This window comes from Python bivittatus, unplaced genomic scaffold (genome assembly GCF_059951505.1).
Source record: "Python bivittatus isolate LINGU-HERP-01145 unplaced genomic scaffold, Pbiv_v1 ctg000220_np1212, whole genome shotgun sequence".
Taxonomy (NCBI): Eukaryota; Metazoa; Chordata; class Lepidosauria; order Squamata; family Pythonidae; genus Python; species Python bivittatus.
Genome location: NW_028277048.1, coordinates 24511323 through 24531768, shown reverse-complemented (window position 1 = coordinate 24531768; position 20446 = coordinate 24511323). Strand labels below are relative to the sequence as shown.

The 20446-nt window shown below is 37.1% G+C and overlaps 1 protein-coding gene across 2 annotated transcripts in view; it reads left to right on the top strand.

The window, feature by feature from the left end:
- Positions 1–19093, top strand: part of RACGAP1 (Rac GTPase activating protein 1) — a 35361-nt gene extending 16268 nt beyond the window's left edge. For both annotated transcript variants that reach the window (XM_007423773.3, XM_088138168.1), the window contains exons 6-18: positions 411–480; positions 674–727; positions 1520–1597; positions 2024–2141; positions 3178–3305; positions 4963–5127; positions 6048–6143; positions 6627–6825; positions 8120–8225; positions 8403–8535; positions 8676–8811; positions 12761–12869; positions 13456–19093. In XM_007423773.3, the coding sequence (XP_007423835.1) occupies positions 411–480; positions 674–727; positions 1520–1597; positions 2024–2141; positions 3178–3305; positions 4963–5127; positions 6048–6143; positions 6627–6825; positions 8120–8225; positions 8403–8535; positions 8676–8811; positions 12761–12869; positions 13456–13531 (1468 nt within the window). In that variant the 3' untranslated portion in view covers positions 13532–19093. The remainder of the gene's footprint in view (positions 1–410; positions 481–673; positions 728–1519; positions 1598–2023; positions 2142–3177; positions 3306–4962; positions 5128–6047; positions 6144–6626; positions 6826–8119; positions 8226–8402; positions 8536–8675; positions 8812–12760; positions 12870–13455) is intronic.
- Positions 19094–20446: the final 1353 nt, after the last annotated feature.

Sequence of the window (20446 nt, the reverse complement as noted above, 5' to 3'; positions counted from 1 at the left end):
TGAAATGATATTAATAATATTTCCTGGGTTTTTTATAGTTTTTCTCCAAGAGGCTTTTGGTGGTATTTAGCCAAACTTAAGGGTAACTCTAGTAAATGTTTATTGTGAAGAAACTCGACTCCCATTGTTTTCAGCAGTAGCATTAAAGACATGTTTAGTGTTGTCCCAGTGAAACCACTGAAATTTAATGTTTAACCTGAGTTGTTGCTATAAAAATGAATCTGTGACTTTTAGTATTGTTACAGTAAAGTTTCTATATCAAGATGCCAAATTCAATATTTTGCATGGATTGAATAACAGAGTTCTGTATATGTTGCAACATTCTTTGTAATAGGCTCTGTTTGCTTATAAAATGTTGGTTTACTATATTTGATAAGATGAGATTTTAAAATTTGTGATTTTTATTTTAGATTGTCAACAATAGATGAATCTGGTTCAATTTTATCTGACATCAGTTTTGACAAAACGGACGAATCATTGGTAACGTAACTGCTATCTGAATTCACTTCTTGTACTGTCGTACGATAATATTTTTAAAATGATCCTTTTAAATCCTATAGGTGAATTGTTCTTAAATATTGAATATGTTAAGTTAGGCATAAAAATATGAACAGACTGAACATGTATGTTTGTCATCTGTGGGATACTAAAGAGATTCTTTTCTAATATCTAGGATTGGGATTCCACAATGGTAAAGACTGTTAGGCTGAAAAAAAGAGAGAAAAGAGTATGTATAGGGTTTTTTTTCTTCTTTTTATTTGTTTGTATTATCTGATGCAAAGAGTGGGTTTCATTTATTATTGAACTTTGCATTAGTGATTGGGGGTATGCCTGCAATGCAAATGTTTTGAGCTTTGGTACATTTAAGTCATATATCAATATACGTAATTGTTATTTTTTCATTAGAATTATATTTCTCTGTCTGAATTTTTTTCTTGTTTTATGCTGACAGAATACCCTAACAGGCTGGCATTATGTAGAGAACCATTTAATTTCCAGATCTGTTGCTTGTGCCAAAAAATCTATTTTCTTTCAGTGTTTAATGTTTTACATTAAACTTTTATAATAAATAAGACAATTCTGGTAAACAGATTTATGGAATCTATTTATGGAATAGATGTGGAAATTGCTGTCACAGTTTTGCTTTCAGTTAATATGCAGTTGAACTTTGGGGTTATATTTAATATACAGTATATTAAAGAGAAAGTATACTTGAGATAATCTATCTCCCTTCCCATTTAATTCTCTTTACTTTCATCTGCTCTGGTTACTACATGAGGTGGGCAAAAAGTCAGAGTCACCCACTGGGGGAGATGGGCAGCATACAAATGTAATAAATAAATAAATAAAAAGGGTATTGTCTCTGCATGTTCCAGGTAAGAAAGGATAATTTAGAGAAATTATTGACTTCATATTCTGCTTAGATTCCTTATAAATACAGAATTTAAAACTCTTGTAGAATTTTCACTTTACTCAAGAATGCTGTTTTCACCCAAATAATTACATGTTTCCTTTACAGCGCTCTTCTAGGCAGTTTATTGAAGGTCCACCTGGTCCTTTAAAGAAAACCCGTTCCATTGGCTCTACAGTAGATCAGGTATGTGCTTTTATAAACGCTATAGTAGATTCCTTCCAGAATTAGGTTCTGATCTTTAAATACCACACGTTGATGTATAGAGGGGGTGTTTATTAGTATTTATTGTTTTTTATTATTCACTGCAGGTTCAACAAGCTCATTACCCATTAGGAGGGCACTATTAATGTATATAACCACCTCTTTATGCCCAAGCTATAAGGTAGTATTCTCCAAGGTGGCACCTTCCTGATGTGATGATAGCTATTCCTAGATATGCTTTCAAGTTTTGATTATGCTGACTGAGAATTTTGGGAGCTGCAATCTCAGTGCATCTGGAATATACTAGTTTGGAGAAAACTGTTGGAGAGTATAGAATCATGTGGCAACTTCTATTTCTCATTTGAAATCAGGATTTTAATTTTTGTTGCTGCAACCATTTTATTTCAGGGAAATGAATCAATAGTTGCAAAAACAACACTCACAGTACCTAATGATGGAGGCCCAATTGAAGCAGTTGCCACTATTGAGACTATACCTTACTATGTTGGAAATCACAGAAAGGCAGGTAAGTGACTCTTTGTATGAAATTTAGAATATTGTGACTTCCTCGTTACCACAGTTTTTAATCTGTGTTTGCCAGTAGCAATCTAGATGCTGACAGAAATGAAAGTAAGGAGCCTCTTGGCAATGTTCATCTGAATTACATTTGAAATTCATTATGAATCACCTAGGACCATCTTTTTCTTTCCATTTGTAATACTACATAGTTTACATAGTGTTTAATTTTCAATCTTTTCCTCCATCAGATTTTAGACAATAGAAAAAGAAACCTGCCACTGAAAAATGTACAGGTAGTCCTCACTTAATCACCACAATATGGATTGGAATTTCAGTCATTAAGCAAGTCACCACATGACCAACCTGATTTATGACCACTTTTACGATGGTTGTTAAGTGAATCATGGTTGATAATACAAATACAATACAATACAAAATACTTTAATGACCAAGTATAAAATATATACAAGGAATTTGTCTTAAGTGAATCATGTGGTTGTAAAGTGAATCCAGCTTCCCCAATGGACATTTTTTGCCAGAATTCACTTAATGACCATGTGATTCACTTAATGACTGTGGTGATTCACTTAACGGCTGTCGTAAAAAGGTCACAAATCGTGACCACGAGGGGTGGTGAGATGGTTTGCGATAGTTGTAAGTGCGAGTACAGGTTGTAAAGCACTTTTTCCAAGGCTGTTGTAACTTCAAACCATTGTTAAACTAACAGTCGTTAACCAAGGACTACCTGTATCTGTTCTGTTAAATCCATCCCACACATCGGTTCTTTAAGAAGGTTTAAAATATCCTTCAAGTCTGAGCTCCTGTGCTGAGGAAAGGATCTGAAAGTAACCATTTGCTTTTTTTTCCCAAAAAAGTGAAGCATTACCTGTTGTAATAAAAATGAGAAAAGAGAGATAGCAATAGCTTTATTGGGTTAACAACACAGATTAGAATAGATGTATTAGTTCATACTGGGACTACCGTCTGTCAGTTTAATCCTGTGTCAAAAACAGATCTTTCAAATTGTCTCTTTTCCACGCAAGCCATTCTACAGCCTTGGAACAGTGACTCAAGCCTGGGAAGCAGGAAGGTGGAAAACAAATCTGAAACAGATGGATCTAGCACTCCTGGAAGCATTGGGATGAGACTACATGAATTTGTATCAAAAACGGTGAGTGAAGAAGCCTATCAGTTCTGGGCCCAATTCAAAGCCCAAATTGTTTTGGGACCAAGATACTAAGATAGTAGAAGAAACACCTCTTTGATTGTCAGCTGAGGTTGTGTTCTAAATGTTCTTTGGAAAAAGAGACTTGAAACATGGCAGTTGCTGTAATGGATACTGTTCCTGGCACACTGCAAATTTGTTTAATCATTTGATGCTTTGAATCTTGAATAAGATATCAAATATGTGGTGAAACCTTTTTTTTTTGTTTGCAAAGCCTTGTCCAGGAAGGCATATTAAGGGAGACATTTGCACATTTATTTGTCAGTATTTTTGTTTGTTTTGTTTTGCACGATGTCAAAGGTTGGAGGAAAACCACTTTGCAGACGTTTAACCATACATTTGCAAACTCATGTCCTATCTTCATTTGAAGCCATTTGTTAGCCAGCTTACATATAAAAAATGTAGTTAAGGAAAAAAATTCTTAATCAAGTTTACACTTTGCATAGGATTTAAATAATGACCCTGCCATAGAGTGTATTGTGCCTAGCTGCCAAATACCATAAAAGCCTAGATAATGTAATATAGCAACCTTGCTGAATAGGAAGCTGGTTAAAACAGCAGTACCGTTGCTGCTATAATTTGCTTTTGTTAGTCTTATCCAGGATTCTAACAGCTTGGAATTAGTTATGATTAAATTGGCATTGTCGGAGGGTGGGTCAGGATGAGCTGATACAACAGACATAGAGACAGTAATTAAACAAATTCTGGACACTATGATACCTACACTAATGAAGCAGTGTGATCTAATAATATGTACGAGTGAAATTATTATTTACACAACCAGTATGTTTTTCAGTATGTACATAGGATAAGAATTATAGGAAATCAAGTCTTAACTTACTTAATTTTTCTCCCTCTTATGTTTCTTTCACTCACTTTCTGCTTCTGATTTATTACAACTTCTTCTCCCACTTCTTATATCAGTTACTGATACTGGAATGTCTATGAGTTTTCTTCTGGCTGCCTTGCTGCCAGACCAAGCCTTTATCTCACAAAGCTCCATATCCAGCATCTGAATGTCTCTACACACAACACAGTCCATCTTCCTGATCTTTCCACACTCTCACAAAATTGCTCCACGCTTTTCCTCCTGGTTTTCCTCCTTGTCCCAGGACTGACATCCCTGGACTTGGCAGGCTGGGTTGTTCCTCCACTCTACTCCCTATTAACCAAGTAAAGTCCTCTCCAGCAGCATGTCTTGCAGCATCTGAAGTATTACCCCACCCCCCTTTCTCTGCTTCCCCTTTCTCTCTTTTTTAAATATTTTATATCTAAGGCACGTACATAGAACTTTACAGGTACATTCTAGCATTTTCCTCTTTTCTGCCTACTTGCTCTTGGTCTTGTGCTGGGTCATCTGCCTTTCCTTAAAAAAAAAAATCCATGACCTTGGCAGAGATCCAGCCACTTTCCTCCAGCTGGGCACTTCACACTGCCACAGGCATATAAGCTAAATAAAATAAAATAAATATGTTTAAATTGACGCCTTCATATTAATGTATCTTAGTGGTTAGTTGTAACTACTGTATGTGCCTGTTTTTTGAATTCAGTGTATTCATTGCTTATTCCAGATCAAGTTAGTTTACACATGTTCTTTCTCTAGGTTATTAAACCTGAGTCCTGCGTTCCATGTGGGAAGCGGATAAAGTTTGGAAAAATGTCCCTGAAATGCAGGGACTGTCGGGTAGTCACACATCCAGAATGTCGAGATCGCTGCCCCCTGCCCTGTACCCCTACCTTAGCAGGAACCCCTGTCAAAATTGGAGAGGTATGCTTCTAAATAAAATACCTTCAGTGGCCTATGATTGTATACGTTTCTGTTGGACCCCCCCCCCCCAAAAAATTTGAAGGTTTAAATAGGTGAAAGTGTTAGTCCTGTGTGAAAATGTTTTTTCACAGCAATATTTCAAGATATTTTCTGGTGACTAAAGTTACTGTTGACACAGCCACCAACTCTTGTTATGCTGGAGTTTAAAGAAGTTCTTTAGATTCTAGATGCTGATAGAAAAGCATACACTGGAGACTTCCTATTAATATAAATGCAGTGTGTATGCGTAAAGCTTTCTTGCTAACTGTTTCTAAAGGACATTGGTATCTAGAAATACAAAATGAAAGAACAGGGGGAAAAAACCAGAGGATGTTAGTGCTTGATATTTTGGAAAGGGAACTGTTTACTTATATCTTACCATTTGTTATTCATGTCTAAGATTTTTCGAAAGAATATTATGATCCAATTATACAATATAAGCAGTTAAGGAAGGAGTAGTATGTAATAAATTTATGTTTAAAAAAACCTTGCACTTGCTGCTGCTGTTATTATACTATTAACATAGTACCCTTTTACAGTGTTCAGAAAGCATATTAAATTTTTAAGTATTCCAGTGTCTCTTGTATTGAGTTACTGAACAATTAATGCCATGTGTTTTCATTTCATATAAGTGCTATGGTACATTAATTGAGTTTGCTGGTAGAATCTTAACATCTAAGCTTTAGAATCTGGCATTTGGTCACACAAGTTAAATGGGTTCTTTGTTTCTTGCTTTCTTGGAATGCACTTACATGATATATTTCTTAAATGATTCTCACTAGTTTTGCTGTCAAATTATCCATTAGAAAACTGCCTTTGTTTTCTCCTTAGTGAGACTTGTACAAATGGAAAATAACTGTTGTTCCTTTCTCTTTTTTTAGGGAGTCCTGGTGGATTTTGTACCTCTGACGACTCCAATGATCCCCTCCATTTTAGTTCACTGTGTGAATGAGATTGAGAGACGAGGGTTGAATGAGGTAAGAGTGAACTTAAAAGGTGTGGATCTTCTTATGGAATTGTTTGGAATGCAGAAAATAAATATGCTTTCTGCCAAGACATTCTATATCCACCAAGATACAGAGAGACAGTTTGATCTAGTGGTTAAGGCACCAGGCTAGAACACAGGAGACTGTAAGTTCTCCTCCCGCCTTAGGCATGAAAAACCGGCTGGGTGACTTTCGGCCCATCTCTGTCTCTCAGCCCAACTTACCTCACAGGGTGGTTGTTATGGGGAAAATAGGAGGAGGAAGGCGTATTAGATTTGTTTGCCGCCTTAAGTTATTTATAAAAATATAAAGGTGGGATAAAAAATCTAAAAAAAAAAAAAGATGCAGCTACTTTCAGAATTGCTGATGTGGTGATTATGAACACCATCAAGCACTAGGACATATTACATTGAAGCTGGAGGGATTTAGAGAAACAAGCTTGGGATCTTGTTTTAAAAATCATTGTTTCAACAGACAGGCCTCTACCGAATTTCTGGTTGTGACCGCACAGTGAAAGATTTGAAGGAGAAATTCCTTAGAGGGAAAACAGTACCTCTGCTTAGCAAAGTGGAAGATATCCATGCTGTATGTAGCCTTCTTAAAGATTTTCTCCGCAATCTTAAGGAGCCTCTTCTTACATTCCGTCTCAACAAGGCCTTTATGGAAGCAGCAGGTATGAGTAATATAAGACTTTTCCAATGACTGGAACATTTTGAGTATAAAACTTTCCTCCACTAGGCAAGTTAAAATGCTGACTCTTAGCCTTTTTAATATGGCTTTTATCCATATGATATAGAAAAATAATATATGATTAGATCCCCTGCTCTTGTGTTTATATATAGACTCCACTTAATATTTAAGACTAGGCAACACAACTCCTGGAATTACCTGGAGGGTTAATAACATAAGCCCAGGAATAGTTTACCTAAATGTAAATGTTATACTAGATTTATAGTGTAGTATACTTATAGTGTAGATTTATAGTTTTTTCCCAAAATGCTAACTATTGTGATTTGGTCTTTTCTCTGCTGACACAAAATGGCCTGATATAACTTCCTTTTAATTCCTATATGTTGGCTTCATTTTGCTTTTATTTTTGTAGCTTTCTGTTTGAGGATCCAGTTTTATGTTTTTGTTAGTGCAGGACAGAAGCCCAAGACTAAAAGGATATAATTATATATTAGAAACCCCTTTCTTACTGATTGTTTTCTATCTTTCAACATAATATTTATTTTTCAAATTTCAGTGGTTTAATTCTTCATTTTTGTGCTGTTTATTTTCATAGATAGTGACAAATCTTAATCTATTAATGAAAGGAAAATATATACTCTTTGGGAGCACATCTTGGCTGTAAAATGCTTTGTAAACTTCCAAACTAGCCTACAAAAATATGTATTCTTCATTGACTCCCTAACACAATTTGCAAACACAGATTGGGTTGGAGGCACAAGTACTTCCTGTGTCTCCCATGAAGACATTTTGATCTAGCATTTTTTTTTTTTTGCCCCAGATGTGGAGAGTTATATCACTCTCATTTAACAGTTTACTGTTTGTTTGTTTATTAAATTTGTGTGCCACCCATCTCCCCCAGAGCGTTACTCTTTCTCTCTCTTTTAATTTCTAAAAGTTTTACTAAGACTTGAGTTGTGTATCACACAACACAAAGTGATTTGCTTGGGATTGATTTAATGTTTGTTTGAATCTAGCCAATTGTAGTTTATTTGGTAAATAATGATTAAGCAAACTATGGCTTAGTGTGATGTATGAACTCAGCTATATGTTGGGAAAAGCCTAATAAATTGCCATTTTAAATTAACTCCCCCTTCCTAACATGGAGACCAAAGTCCTAGAAACCTAAGCAATTATAACTTATATACCTGGAGAATATTCATTATTTATTAGAAAAAAACTGCCCTGATGAGTTGGAAGAGGTCATAGAAGTGCCTTTTTTATGTTTCCATTTAAAGAAATTGTGGATGAGGACAACAGCGTAGCAGCCATGTATCAAACTGTTGGAGAGCTACCACAGGCTAATAGGGAAACTCTGGCTTTCCTCATGATACATCTGCAGAGGTGAGTTCAGTTGTGTTACAAATTCTTGAAGAGGTGATAAGGAAAGATTCTTACACTGTAATTCTGTTCATTCAGGTTCTTGTGGGATTGGGGTGACAATGCAAGGAATAGTTCATAAGACAAAAACATATTGTTCCTCTTTGCACAAATGCTCTTAGATGTCTGTCTTTTCTCTAGAGTGGCTCAAAGTCCAGATACCAAAATGGATATTTCCAACCTGGCTAAAGTCTTTGGACCTACAATTGTTGGCCATGCTGTACCAGAGCCTGATCCCATGACACTACTCCAGGACACAAAAAGGCAACCTAAGGTAGGTCACCAGGGTGCATAACAGAATGGGAATGCTCAGTATTCCAAATGACATAGAATATATTTGTGTTTGGAAATGCTTAGCATTGATCTGTGCCACTAAAAAAGAAGAAGGGATTATATATCAATATGAATTTGTAGGTTGTGGAACGGTTGATCAGTTTGCCTGTGGGATACTGGAGCCAGCTTATGATGGTAGAACAAGAAAATATTGAGCCAGCTCACATCATTGAAAATTCCAATGCTTACTCCACACCCTGCACACCTGATATTAAAGGTAATTATGCCTTTGAATTGTTAGCTGTGATCCAACACATATGCTAGCTGAAACTTGGTAATGTGAACAATAGTGTTGCTTTTTCCATCAAAATGTGAATATCAGTGGATGTAATAATTCAATACAATGTACTTAACGCATCATCTTTTATCCATTTTGTTCTTATCAATGTCATCTTTTCTTCACTTCTTTATTGACTATCTATATAGTGTTAGAAGTTGAGATGACAATATCTGTTTCTAGACATTTGAACCAAGCATGGCATTCAAAAAGCATGTCACAAAATGTGTTTGTATGAGTGAAGCATCCGTCCTCAAAGCTTGAAAGTAGCCACTTTTTTTGAAAGACTCACATAGCTGCATTGAAGGCTGTCCCCGCTTGATTGCATGTGTGTATGTACACAGCACTTCCCCAGAACTACTAATGAAGTGTATGCATGTGCTTGCATTCATACATAGACAGCCAGGAACTGTGTGCCTTCCAAAGGATGCAGCTGCTTTAGGGGAGGAAGTCTTCCTTGTACTAAGGGAGTTTCCCTTATTTCCTCACTTTGTGGAATGTTTATTTAGAATAATTTGCACAGCTCAATTATACATGCCATAGAAAATGAGACTGCTACCAAAAATGACAACCTGTTGCCCAATTCACTCTCCTCTCCCCTGCCAGATAGTAATAAAAATGTGTAACTGCTCCCCTGTTGCATTGTCCAATAATAATCAGTGATGGGGAGCAGACCATAATGCCATTTTGCAATGAAGATGTAATTATTTTATATTCTGTCACCTGTGGATTGGATCCCTGCCCCATCTGACTGGCGAAGGCAGCTAGAGAGGAGGCACAGAGATGGATCCAGGTTGTAGTTAATCCTTGAGAAAGGGTGTGGTCTCAGCAGCCATGAAAGAGGCACTGGTTTGCCCATTTCTCAAGAAGTTTGGCCTGGATCCAGCAGATAATGAACAACTAGCATCCTATCTCCAATCTGCCTTTCTTGGGGAAAGCCATTAACAAAGTGGTGGGTCTGCAATTACAGAGAGCTCTGGAGGAAATTGACTATGGACCTATGGCAGTCTGGCTTCAAACCCAGACTTGGGATGGAAACTACATTGGTCATTCTCAGGGATGACTTTTGGAGGGTGGGAGTGCAACCTTTTTGCTCTTCTGTAACTCTCAGAGGCTTTTGATACTGTTGACCAGAGTATCCTGAGTTGACTGCAAGGGTTGGGAGCAGGAGGCACTGTATTACGGTGGTTCCACTCCTACTTGAGCAGACAGCTTCAGTCAATGGGGAGAAGTCAGGCTCTCACTTGCTTTGTTCTGGAATTAGCTAAAGCTCAGTCCTTTCCCCTATCATATTTTACATCATACGAAACCATTGGGAGGATCATCTGCTGATTTAGAGTGAGGTGGCATCAATATGCTGATGGTACCCAGTTATGTCATTGGTATACCTCTATCATGCTCCAGTGGGAGATATAGTAGAAATCCTGTCCCAGTGCCCAGAGACAGCCACAGTCTGGATGGGGAAAAACAGACTCAATCCAAGCTGTTAATTCAGAAATCTTCTGACTCCAGGATTGTATTATCTGTAACTTTCGATGGGATTGTGTTCCCCCAGAGAGAACAGACTCTCACAACCCAAAGTTCCTCCTAGACTCACAGTTCCTGCTTAAGTAACGGGGAAACTGTGACCAGGAGGGCCTTTGACTGTTATGCCATTTGCAACCTTGTATGGAACAGGATGTACTGAGGAAGATCACTTATACCTTTGTCATCTCCCAATTAGTTTATTGTAATTAGTTTTACTTGGGGCTGCCCATAAAGACCACCCAGAAATTTCAACTGGTCCAGAATGCAGTAGTCCACCCGCTCACAGGCCAATCTCTGTACAGCCACATTTCAATGCTGTGGGAGCTAAACTGGCTGCCAGTGTATTTCCAAGGGCAATTCTAGGCGCTGGTTGCTACCTTTAAAGCCCTGTTTGGCTCGAGTCCTGGATATTTAAGAGACTGTCTTTCCAAGTAGCCTCTGCCCATCCCTACTGCCCAGTAGCTAGAGAGTACTTACTAAGAGTTCTCATATGTCAGAAGGTCTGGCAGGAAGGAGCTCAATATTGGGCATTTTTAGTGGCAGCTCCCCTCTTGTGGACAACTTGTCACCTGACATGACAATGGCCCCTCATTCTCATGGCCTTCTGGAAACTAGTAGAAACTTGGCTTTTCTGAAAGACTTTTGGGGATTGATTGTAGAGCCACAGATAGAAATGTACACGCACACACACAAAGTGTGTGTATGTGGATCTGTATTTTTTTTTCTTATTTGATATTGTTATGATTTTGCTACTGAAATTTCAAAATGTAATTTTATTTCATGGCTATTTAAATATCTGTAAACTGCCTAAGGTCTGTGAGAATTGAGGTGATAGATAAATTGCAGAAATAAATACATTTGACAAGGGTTGCCATTCTTTGTGAAAAACCTCTACTGAATCTTTTCTTTCACATCCAGTCTGATTCTCTATTACAGCAGTATGTAGGGTATGTACCTCCCCTTGTTCTGATAAAACTGGGTCTGCTACTTCAATCTACCTAAATTGTGTTTCAGTATTGTGGGATTTTAATCTTTTTGCTTTGCAGAACAATTGCAGGACAATAGTATGAACTGTGGAGTCCTTGGGGTTCTCTAAGCTTTGCTGTTTTCTTGCAAACGTTTTGTTACCCAGCTAGGTAACATCTTCAGTGCTAGAATGGAATGGGGTTTGCTCTCTGTTTATATACACTGGCATGCCTTGCCAGTGTTGGTGGGGGTGGGGGTTTTGTTTTGTTTTATTTTTTTGCCCTTGGTAGTTCCTTGATTAGGGTATTGTTTACTGCTGATTGTATGTCTGGTGATAATCTTGGTGTTAATCTCTGCTTATCTGGGTGATGATTGCTGGTGAGGAAATGTTCTGGTCTTTTGTTTTTGTTGTGTTCTGGCATCTCCGTAGCACACAAACCAACTAAAGCCCTCCAAAACATCTTAAGCAAACCAAAAGACCCAGTAGCCCAAGAAGAAAAAACAGGAGTCATCTACAACATACAGTGTAAAGACTGTAACAACCACTATGTAGGACAGACAGGCAGAAGGCTAGCAGAGCACATCCATGAACACCAACTAGCAGTCAGAAGACATGATGAAAACTCCTTAATCTCACAACACATGGACCGACTTAACCATAGTTTCAACTGGGAAACTGTCGGCATCTTAGACCAAGCGAAATCCAAAAATGTGAGGGAATTCCTGGAAGCTTGGTATTCAGACAAGGCAGCCATCAACAGGCACATAGAGATAAACAACATCTACATACTATTCAAAAGAGACAATAAAAAGGAAAACAAAAGACCAGAACATCTCCTCACCAGCAATCATCACCCAGATAAGCAGAGATTAACACCAAGATTATCACCAGACATACAAGCAGTAAACGATACCCTAATCAAGGAACTACCAGAGGGAAAAAATAAAACAAAACAAAACCCCCACCCCACCAACACTGGCAAGGCATGCCACTGTATATAAACAGAGAGCAAACCCCAGCCCATTCTAGCACTGAAGATGTTACCTAGCTGGGTAATGAAACGTTTGCAAGAAAACAGCCAAGCTTAGAGAACCCCAAGGACTCCACAGTTCAACCCTGAGCTACACGTATTCACTTCTAATAGTATGAACAAGTTATTTACACTTTAGGCTTATTTTTTGAGCAAAGGATGAAAACTTGGCAGTAAGAATTAGATTCAGAAATGCCACTTCATTCTAACTGTGTTATTATTTGAGAGAGAGAAAATAAATAATTCTCCATTCATTAAGACTTTTCATCATTTTACTTATAATGCATAATGCTGAAGCTGTTTGAAATATTGTGACTTAAGAATGTTAACTGTAGTATGATGCCTGTGTTGTTCTTATCACAAAGTGAGCATGTTAGGACCACTCACCACTCCAGAACAGCAACTGGTAAAAACTCCTTCAAGCAGCTCACTGTCTCAAAAAGTCAAATCTACGTTTAGCAAAACCACACCCAAGTAAGTATAATTATTTATTTGGTCTAATTAGCAAAGTATCAAATCAAATATTTATTACAGTCATAGCATAAATTAGCGAAGTATGTTTTCTTTTATCCTACTTAGTGTTCTAGAGCTATAAGTTGAGTTTGTGTAGCAGCTGATCACCAGTTGGTGGGTAATAATAGAGCAAAAATATTTTTGGTAAGGAATGCTGTAATCAGTTTCTAAATACATGCTTTGAGTACTGGGCAATGAAGATTGGTGAGATAACTTGAGATGGAACAGAATATGAGGAATAATTGATTCATATCCAGAGGAAAAAAAATATTCCAAAGGCACAACATATTGGTTGTGAATGCTTCCAAAAGAACTTCAGCTCAAATGGTTACAATTTTTAATCTTCAATCAATTTGAGTTGTATGTTTTTTGTATGTAGCACTGCTATTCAGTGGTCAAGAAAAGTGGAAATGTGGGTCATTGTTTAGCAGATACTAATGAGAGACATGCAAAGTCATGTTTCAAGAGTAAAAGGTATTTTTCTACCGAGTGAATGTTAAGACACACTGAAAACTATTAATGATGAATCTTTCCACTTATTTCCTAGATTTACAAGCAAAAGCAAGTCTGCAACAAATCTTGGACGACAAGGAAACTTTTTTGCTTCTCCGATGCTGAAATGAAATGCATTGGTGTTCTGAATAGCTACTTGCAGTGCAATTTATAAAGACCAACAATAAAATCTCACGTTGTTCCTTCACTTTGTAACAACAATGTGTAATAGGATCAGTGGTATATGTCTGTTTTTTAGCTTTTCTTAAATTTTATTTGAATTTTATTCAGTGTAAAATATCTAGAGTAATATCACATTTATTGTAGGGTATAACTGGCATAACCAATTCAGCATGCAGGTAGGGAATCTGCAAGTTTGCTTGTGTTTGAAAACATTTCTGTAGCTGGGAAGCTGCCGTCATCTGTTCATTGGAAAAGAATGTAGTTTGAAAAACGAGTAATTTTCTTCATTTCACAAGCTTTAGGGAAAATTAATGCTGATCCACTACAAAAGGTATCTCTAGTTGAAATTGTACATGCTCAAAATGTGGTCATGTGAAAAATTGAAACCCAGTGTTCCATTAGTGCATGTACACATTGTATATTTAAGCTACTTTTTTTTGTACCAAAGGGGGACATAGTAAATGTGATAACAAATTGAGTAAATGAGATAATAGTATATTGTTACTTTAACTCTACCCCCAGCTCCCAAATGCAGTCAAATGGTTTCATTTATTTGAATTATCTAGATTGCTGGTAAAATCATGTGCTTACCATTGGAAGGGCTCTTAAGGTTATAGCCATAGCAATACGAATTTACCCTTGAATTTATCCCTCCTGTAAAGCCTTCTGATAAAGTGAGTTCTTAAAAGAGCTGTCATTGAATAGAAGCTGAATGTATTATTTGTCTGTTAGATGCATTGGATAAATCTGTCTATTTGGCTCTTTCTATTAATTTTTATCATATCTGTAAAAACTGCTCTCTATTTAAGAGCATTTTATTTTGCAGCATCAAAAAAGTAAAACATCCTCACATAGCACATATTATTCTGTGGTGTATTAAATGATATTTAAATGGTAGCAATTTTTAGATTAGTATCTCTAAGAGTTGGGCTTAGTACCCAAATCTATATAAAGCTTTGCTTTGGCAGCAGCCTTTCATACATCAGCTCCTAACTCTTCCTTTGGAAGAATGACGCAGGTTTGAGCAAGGAAATTAGTAAGTTTGGATAATCTTCCCAAACAGGCAAAGAATGGGTTCAAGAAAATTTCTTGCACAACTTCCCTTCTGTGTGAATCCGTTCTATACATATTTCAGATTGAGGCATTTTCTATAGTAGTAAATGCTGTTGCTGTGAAGAATCTCTGCAATTGGAATGTGGACATGGGTTTCAAAATTCTCCAAGCGTCTGGATGGGGGGAAAAACACTCTTGTGGCCAAAGCTATTCAGGGATGATTGATGGGAATTTCCAGTACTTGGTTCTAGACAACTTTGGACAGGTGAGAAAAACAATGGCCAGGTGCTGTTTTCTGGAATTTGTGCAGATTATGAGAGATTGCTATCACTACAGGGTTTTATCATTGAAACTAACCTCAGCATCTTGGATATTCAAAAAGTTCTAGTGGCTCTAATGGGTCACCTGTGCCTATTATCATACTTAAATGAGATTTTGATATGATGTTCAGGACAGAAGTTCCTAGACAATATACATACCACTTTAGTTTCCTTGAAGGAGTACAGCTTTGTGGTGAATCTGCAAAAGAGCACTTTAAGAACATTACGATGCCTAGAGCATTTGGATATAGTTCTGGACGCCAGTCAGGTCAAGATTTTTTTGACAGATACTTAAAAGATTCTGCAGGTTGGTGCCTTCCATTCTGATAAAGAGCTGATGAATATAATGGACTTTGCTTGCCTTCAGGGTATGATGATGATATAACAAGATCTGATTTCTTGGTCCTGGTTATCAGGACCAAGAAAAGTATCAAACGGTTTTTGAAAGGAGTGGCAGTGATTAGTTCTAGGGCTCATCCATTCATTACTTAGAAACTAAATTGGATATTGACTGCATTTTTGGGATTCCCCCTTTGAGCTTTACTTGCACATAATTTTCATGGTTGGAAGAGTGTATCATGAAGGTTTATGTGGCTTTGGGAATGCAACCACCATGGGGGCATCAAAGCACATTCAGAGGCTGCAGCTTCAGCAACTTTCCAGAGGAATTCTTTAATAGAAGAGATTTGTAAAACTCTGATTTGGAAGTCAATGCATATCTTTACTAAACATTATAAAACCAATAAAAGTACAAAAGTTTTCCAGATGTGTTTTCCAGTGGTGATATGGTCAGCTATTTTAGAAGTCTTCGTAGGGATATTGGTCATATCCCTGGGTTAAGAATATCCTTTGTGGTACTCCATTTGTAATCAACTACTATTCTAAGAACTTTTTCATAAATATTATTGTCAAGGCAATGTCCCCCCATTCTATACTGGTAAATTTGATTTCTGCTTCCTAAGTGAGTTTTGCATTTATCTATGTTAAGTTTTATTCTATAATTTTTGGCCCATTTTAACTGAACAATACTATTTTAATTTTTATTTGTCTTTAGCTGATTTTGTGTTAACAAAATTCAATAAACATTCTCTATACCTTTGCATCCAAGCCATTAATACAAATTTTGAAGAGTAGGGGTCCAGGGCTGAATGTTACAGCATCTACTCAATGCCTCACTCCATGCATACCATTTTTGAGCCATCAATATATCTACTTGTTATTGGCATCCACCCCACATTTAACTAGCTTTTTAAATGGGATGCTATATTTTATTATACTCTGTCAGGTGTTTACTAAACTTAAGATATGTTATGTCTACAGCACTCCTAGGATACATTAAGAAGGTTAGCTAGTTCTTGAAAAATTGGTAAGATTAGTTCATTAGGCTTTCTCTGCGTTAATGATTGTGATTTGGCCAGACCATCAGCAAGCTCCTTCGGCATTCTAGAATGCAATTGCTGTGGCCTGGAAACTCATAGGAAACAAGTATTCACTGACCATGGAATTCCAAGCTTTGATCCTACCCCTTATTCTGTTTGTGTCCTTTTTATTATTCTTAAGCTTCTTTGGCAACTTTGGTTCATTCTGAGGGTTAGCTTTCCTGACACCATCTTTAGGTTCCAGGACATCTATAAGTATTTTTCCTTAATGACCTGGGCCTCTTTTCACTTCCTGTATGTGTCTTTTTTTTCCCTCTGAAATTATTGCTAAGGTTTTTGTGCAGCCACATTGGCTTCTTCTGCCTTGCTTTTTTTTTTTCCTTCTGGAATTGTTTGTAATTATGCTTTAATATCTGCTTTCTTAGGAACTCCTTTTTTGGGAATTCCTGCCTTTCTTGAGCTCCTTTCCCCCATCATTCCCTGCCATAAAATTCTACTTGTCATTGCTCTGGTTTTATTAACATTATTTAGAAAAAAAAAGATACATGTTGGTCTTAAGCCTGCTTGCATTTCCCTTAAAATCAAGGAGTCCAGCATTATTACCTTGTCAGTTTCCCCCCAATGTTCCTTCTATTTCCACTTCATCGATTAAGTCTTATTGGCTAGGATAAAGTCAGTTGATGCCCTTGTGATTCCTCAACTGTCTGAAGGTGAAAATAGTAACACAGGAATTCCTGGCAAGATCATGTTTGGCAGAACTTTTCTCCCTTCAGAATCAGGGCAATTAAAATCCCCCCAATGCTATTAATTCATGCCTATTTTGCTTTTGGAAAGCATGTTTGGTTCTCATATCTGAAGATTTTCTTCTGGTGTCATGGATTGTTGTACTGTACATAGCATACTTTATACAGGAACCTATCATAACCTATCTTATCCAAGTTGGGTGCATAAACAAGACTAGTTTCAATCTGTGTCTGTCAGAATGCCGTTTTCAAGGGTATCAGGTAATCCGTAATCCTGCGTTCACTCAGTCATGGTTGGTGAAGCAACTCTAATTAATAAGACTATAGCTTTATTGAAGATGAGAAAGGAAGGACTTAAAAGCTTGACTTACACAAAAGGGAATAATGACTTTTAGATGAAATTAGAGGAAGCAGAATTGTTCCATAATAACTACTGTGTTATCTGCTACTAACCTTGCTCTAGCAGGGAACATTCGTGCTTCTTTCTACAAAAGCTGAATTTACTGGCTATGATCTCTTTTGTGAATGCACTGGATTATTGGGATTAACATTTCAGGCAGCTAGGCAAGGAGCACCTACTTACCAGAAGGTGACCAAAGCCCCCCCAGCTACTTTATGTCATTGAAGCTAAAAGACGAGCACAGGCTTCTAATCGCAGATTTGCGTTTTATACCAAACGTACGTCTATTTCAGGCAGTGAAAAAAATCCTGCTGATGTAGCGATGACTGGTAACCAGTCTGCATGCAGAAGCATCTCTGAAAAGCCATGCATAGGGAGTAGATGCCTCAAGGAGCTTTTGTAGTTCCTTCCACATGGCAAACCATTTTCCCTGTTTAACGCTGCAGGTTGTAGATTTTCACTGTATATTTGGGTTAGATTGAACTACTGTGTACAAACAGCTTACAGTGTTAGCTGTTTTGTATCCAGTATTTCATCCCCTGACACTGCTGTTTGCTTTAGCTCTTTTGAAAAAGGTGGTATGTGCCATGTAGCATCTTTTGTGAACGTAGATGCAGGAATGTAATTCAGCTCTGCATTTTTCTGGACCTGCTTGATTCTCTTGTCATTTAATTGTTCAGCCTTTTCCCTAGCCAGTTACTGCCCTCTTTTCTAATGTATGTGCCTGTATACAGATTGTAATGGTGTTGCTGATAATGTTCCTCCAAATCATTTTTATAATTCCTGATCTGCTCCCATTTCTTGAATGGAAATGTACATTCCTTTTTTGTTATAACAGAAGGCTTATTTTCTTTTAAAGTTTTTTTGACATTTTTGTTCATCATAGAAGTGGCTTCTTGGACTGCAGAATACTGTTCTTAACATATTATATGCATTCTGGTAGTTTCTGTTAACAGCTTTCACTCATCCTAACTTTCTGGAGAGATTTTATCTTTTTGGTTCTTTTAATCTCTTCCACTACTCCCTTGGAAACATTCCTGTTTGTTTACTATGTAGTATATATCAATAGTTTGGGAAGTATTCACCTCAGCACACTGGAACTTCTGACAGTCCTAAATATTTGTGTGCTTTCAAGATTATTTTCCCCCATAAAACTCTTTAAATTGTATTGGATAAAATTGCAGTTATATGTTTATCAACTAACATGGCAGCCCATATTTTAGGATCCATTTGATTTATTGCTGATGCAATGGAATTGTTTTCCTACTTTTATGGTGCACCTTTCCCATTGCTGTTAAGTGACCTAGCTATTTCACCCATCTTTGTGATATAGAGACCAGGAAAAATAAGTTGCTAACCTCTAACTATGGTTTGTTGAATATTCAGCTGTGCGGTCAAATAATTTACTTTCTCCGCAGATGCTGATTCTCTTGGTACCTCTTGGCTCCTTCGGGCTGTCGATCTGAGTGGGGATGCAGTACCCATACTTCATGGCCATGTTCATTTGGAGTAGGATAGGGTTGCTGCCTTAAGCTTTCTCAGCTATAGAATGTTCCCAAATGAAGTTCTGCACAGAACACACGTGGATGCCAAATGACAACGGGGGGGGGGGGGGGGGGACACAGTTAAAAGTCAGCAACTAGTTCATCCCATTCCCTAAAAGCCATAAACTCCTAATTGCCACTTTTATTAGGATATATTTTTATGTTCAGCTACCTTCGTTGTTTTAGTATTGTTGGTTTCTAAAGTCTTTTTGACTTAAAAGTTATCAATATAAAGATAAAGTTTGAATTCTGTTCATCTTCTGTTTTCTTAATCACAAATTGTCCTATTAGTATCTGTACCTCTATGTATTTTCAAAGTGATTTTGCTTTTTTTGTTATGTTTCATACAAATATTTGTATACTATTATTGGTATGAACAATGCAAGACATATTGAACGAACTTTGGGAATACCACAAATATCATATGAAAATGTGGTAAAAGATTTCATACTCAGTGACATATGTCCACTTTATATTTCTTTCTTTAAAAGGGTGGAAGTGATGACTCCTTATTTAGAGGAAGATAGCAAGGATCTTTTTATCTTGGTGTGATGTTATATTTAAGAGTTGTACACAAAACACAGGTATCTTTTGGGTAAGAAAATATAATGAATAAGCTCGGCGGAGGTCAAAATAATTTGAAATTGTAAGTTTAGGAATCTTTCTCCTGGACTGGTCCTCAAACTTACAATTTCAAGTTATTTTGACCTCTGCTGAGTTATTCATTATATTATCTTACCCAAAAGATGCCTGTGTTTTTTTGTACATCTCTTAAATATAACATCACACCAGGAAAGAGTGGGTTGTCATATCTGACAACACCTCTGTTATACTATTATATGGCATTTTAGATTAATTGCTGTTTAAAGCTGTAAATACAGACTTGTTATATATAAACACAATTCCCAAAGGTTTGGCCTTAAACATCTAATTCAACACAAGGGTTTCACACCATATGTCAGTCCAGTCAGTTCATTTCTAAAGAGAAGGAAATAACAGAAAAGGACCCTGACAGGTTTTTATGGCGAGGGCATTCTGGGGTTGTGATAGAAACAGCATGGTGGACAGTAAGGTTGCTTGATCCTCTGCTGTGCATTGACTTTCCAGCTTAATCCAGCACTCTGATGTGAGTCCGAATCATGCAATATATATACAATGTCCAAATAAACCTGTTCAGTACTTCCCGTCTATTTCACCAAGCTGAGATCTGTTTCCAAATTTCTTCTTACACCCACACTTTGCATTGTCTAGAAAAGGAAAAAAGTACCTGGGCTTTTTCTCACACCATGGAAGCATTTGTTATACCCTTCCTTAATGATCCATAGGAAGAGGGAGAGACTCAGTCAGAACAGCAGAGAAATTTGAACATTCTTTTTCAAACTGCTTAATTGTTTTACAGAAGCAAATGGTTCCTTCTGGTAGCT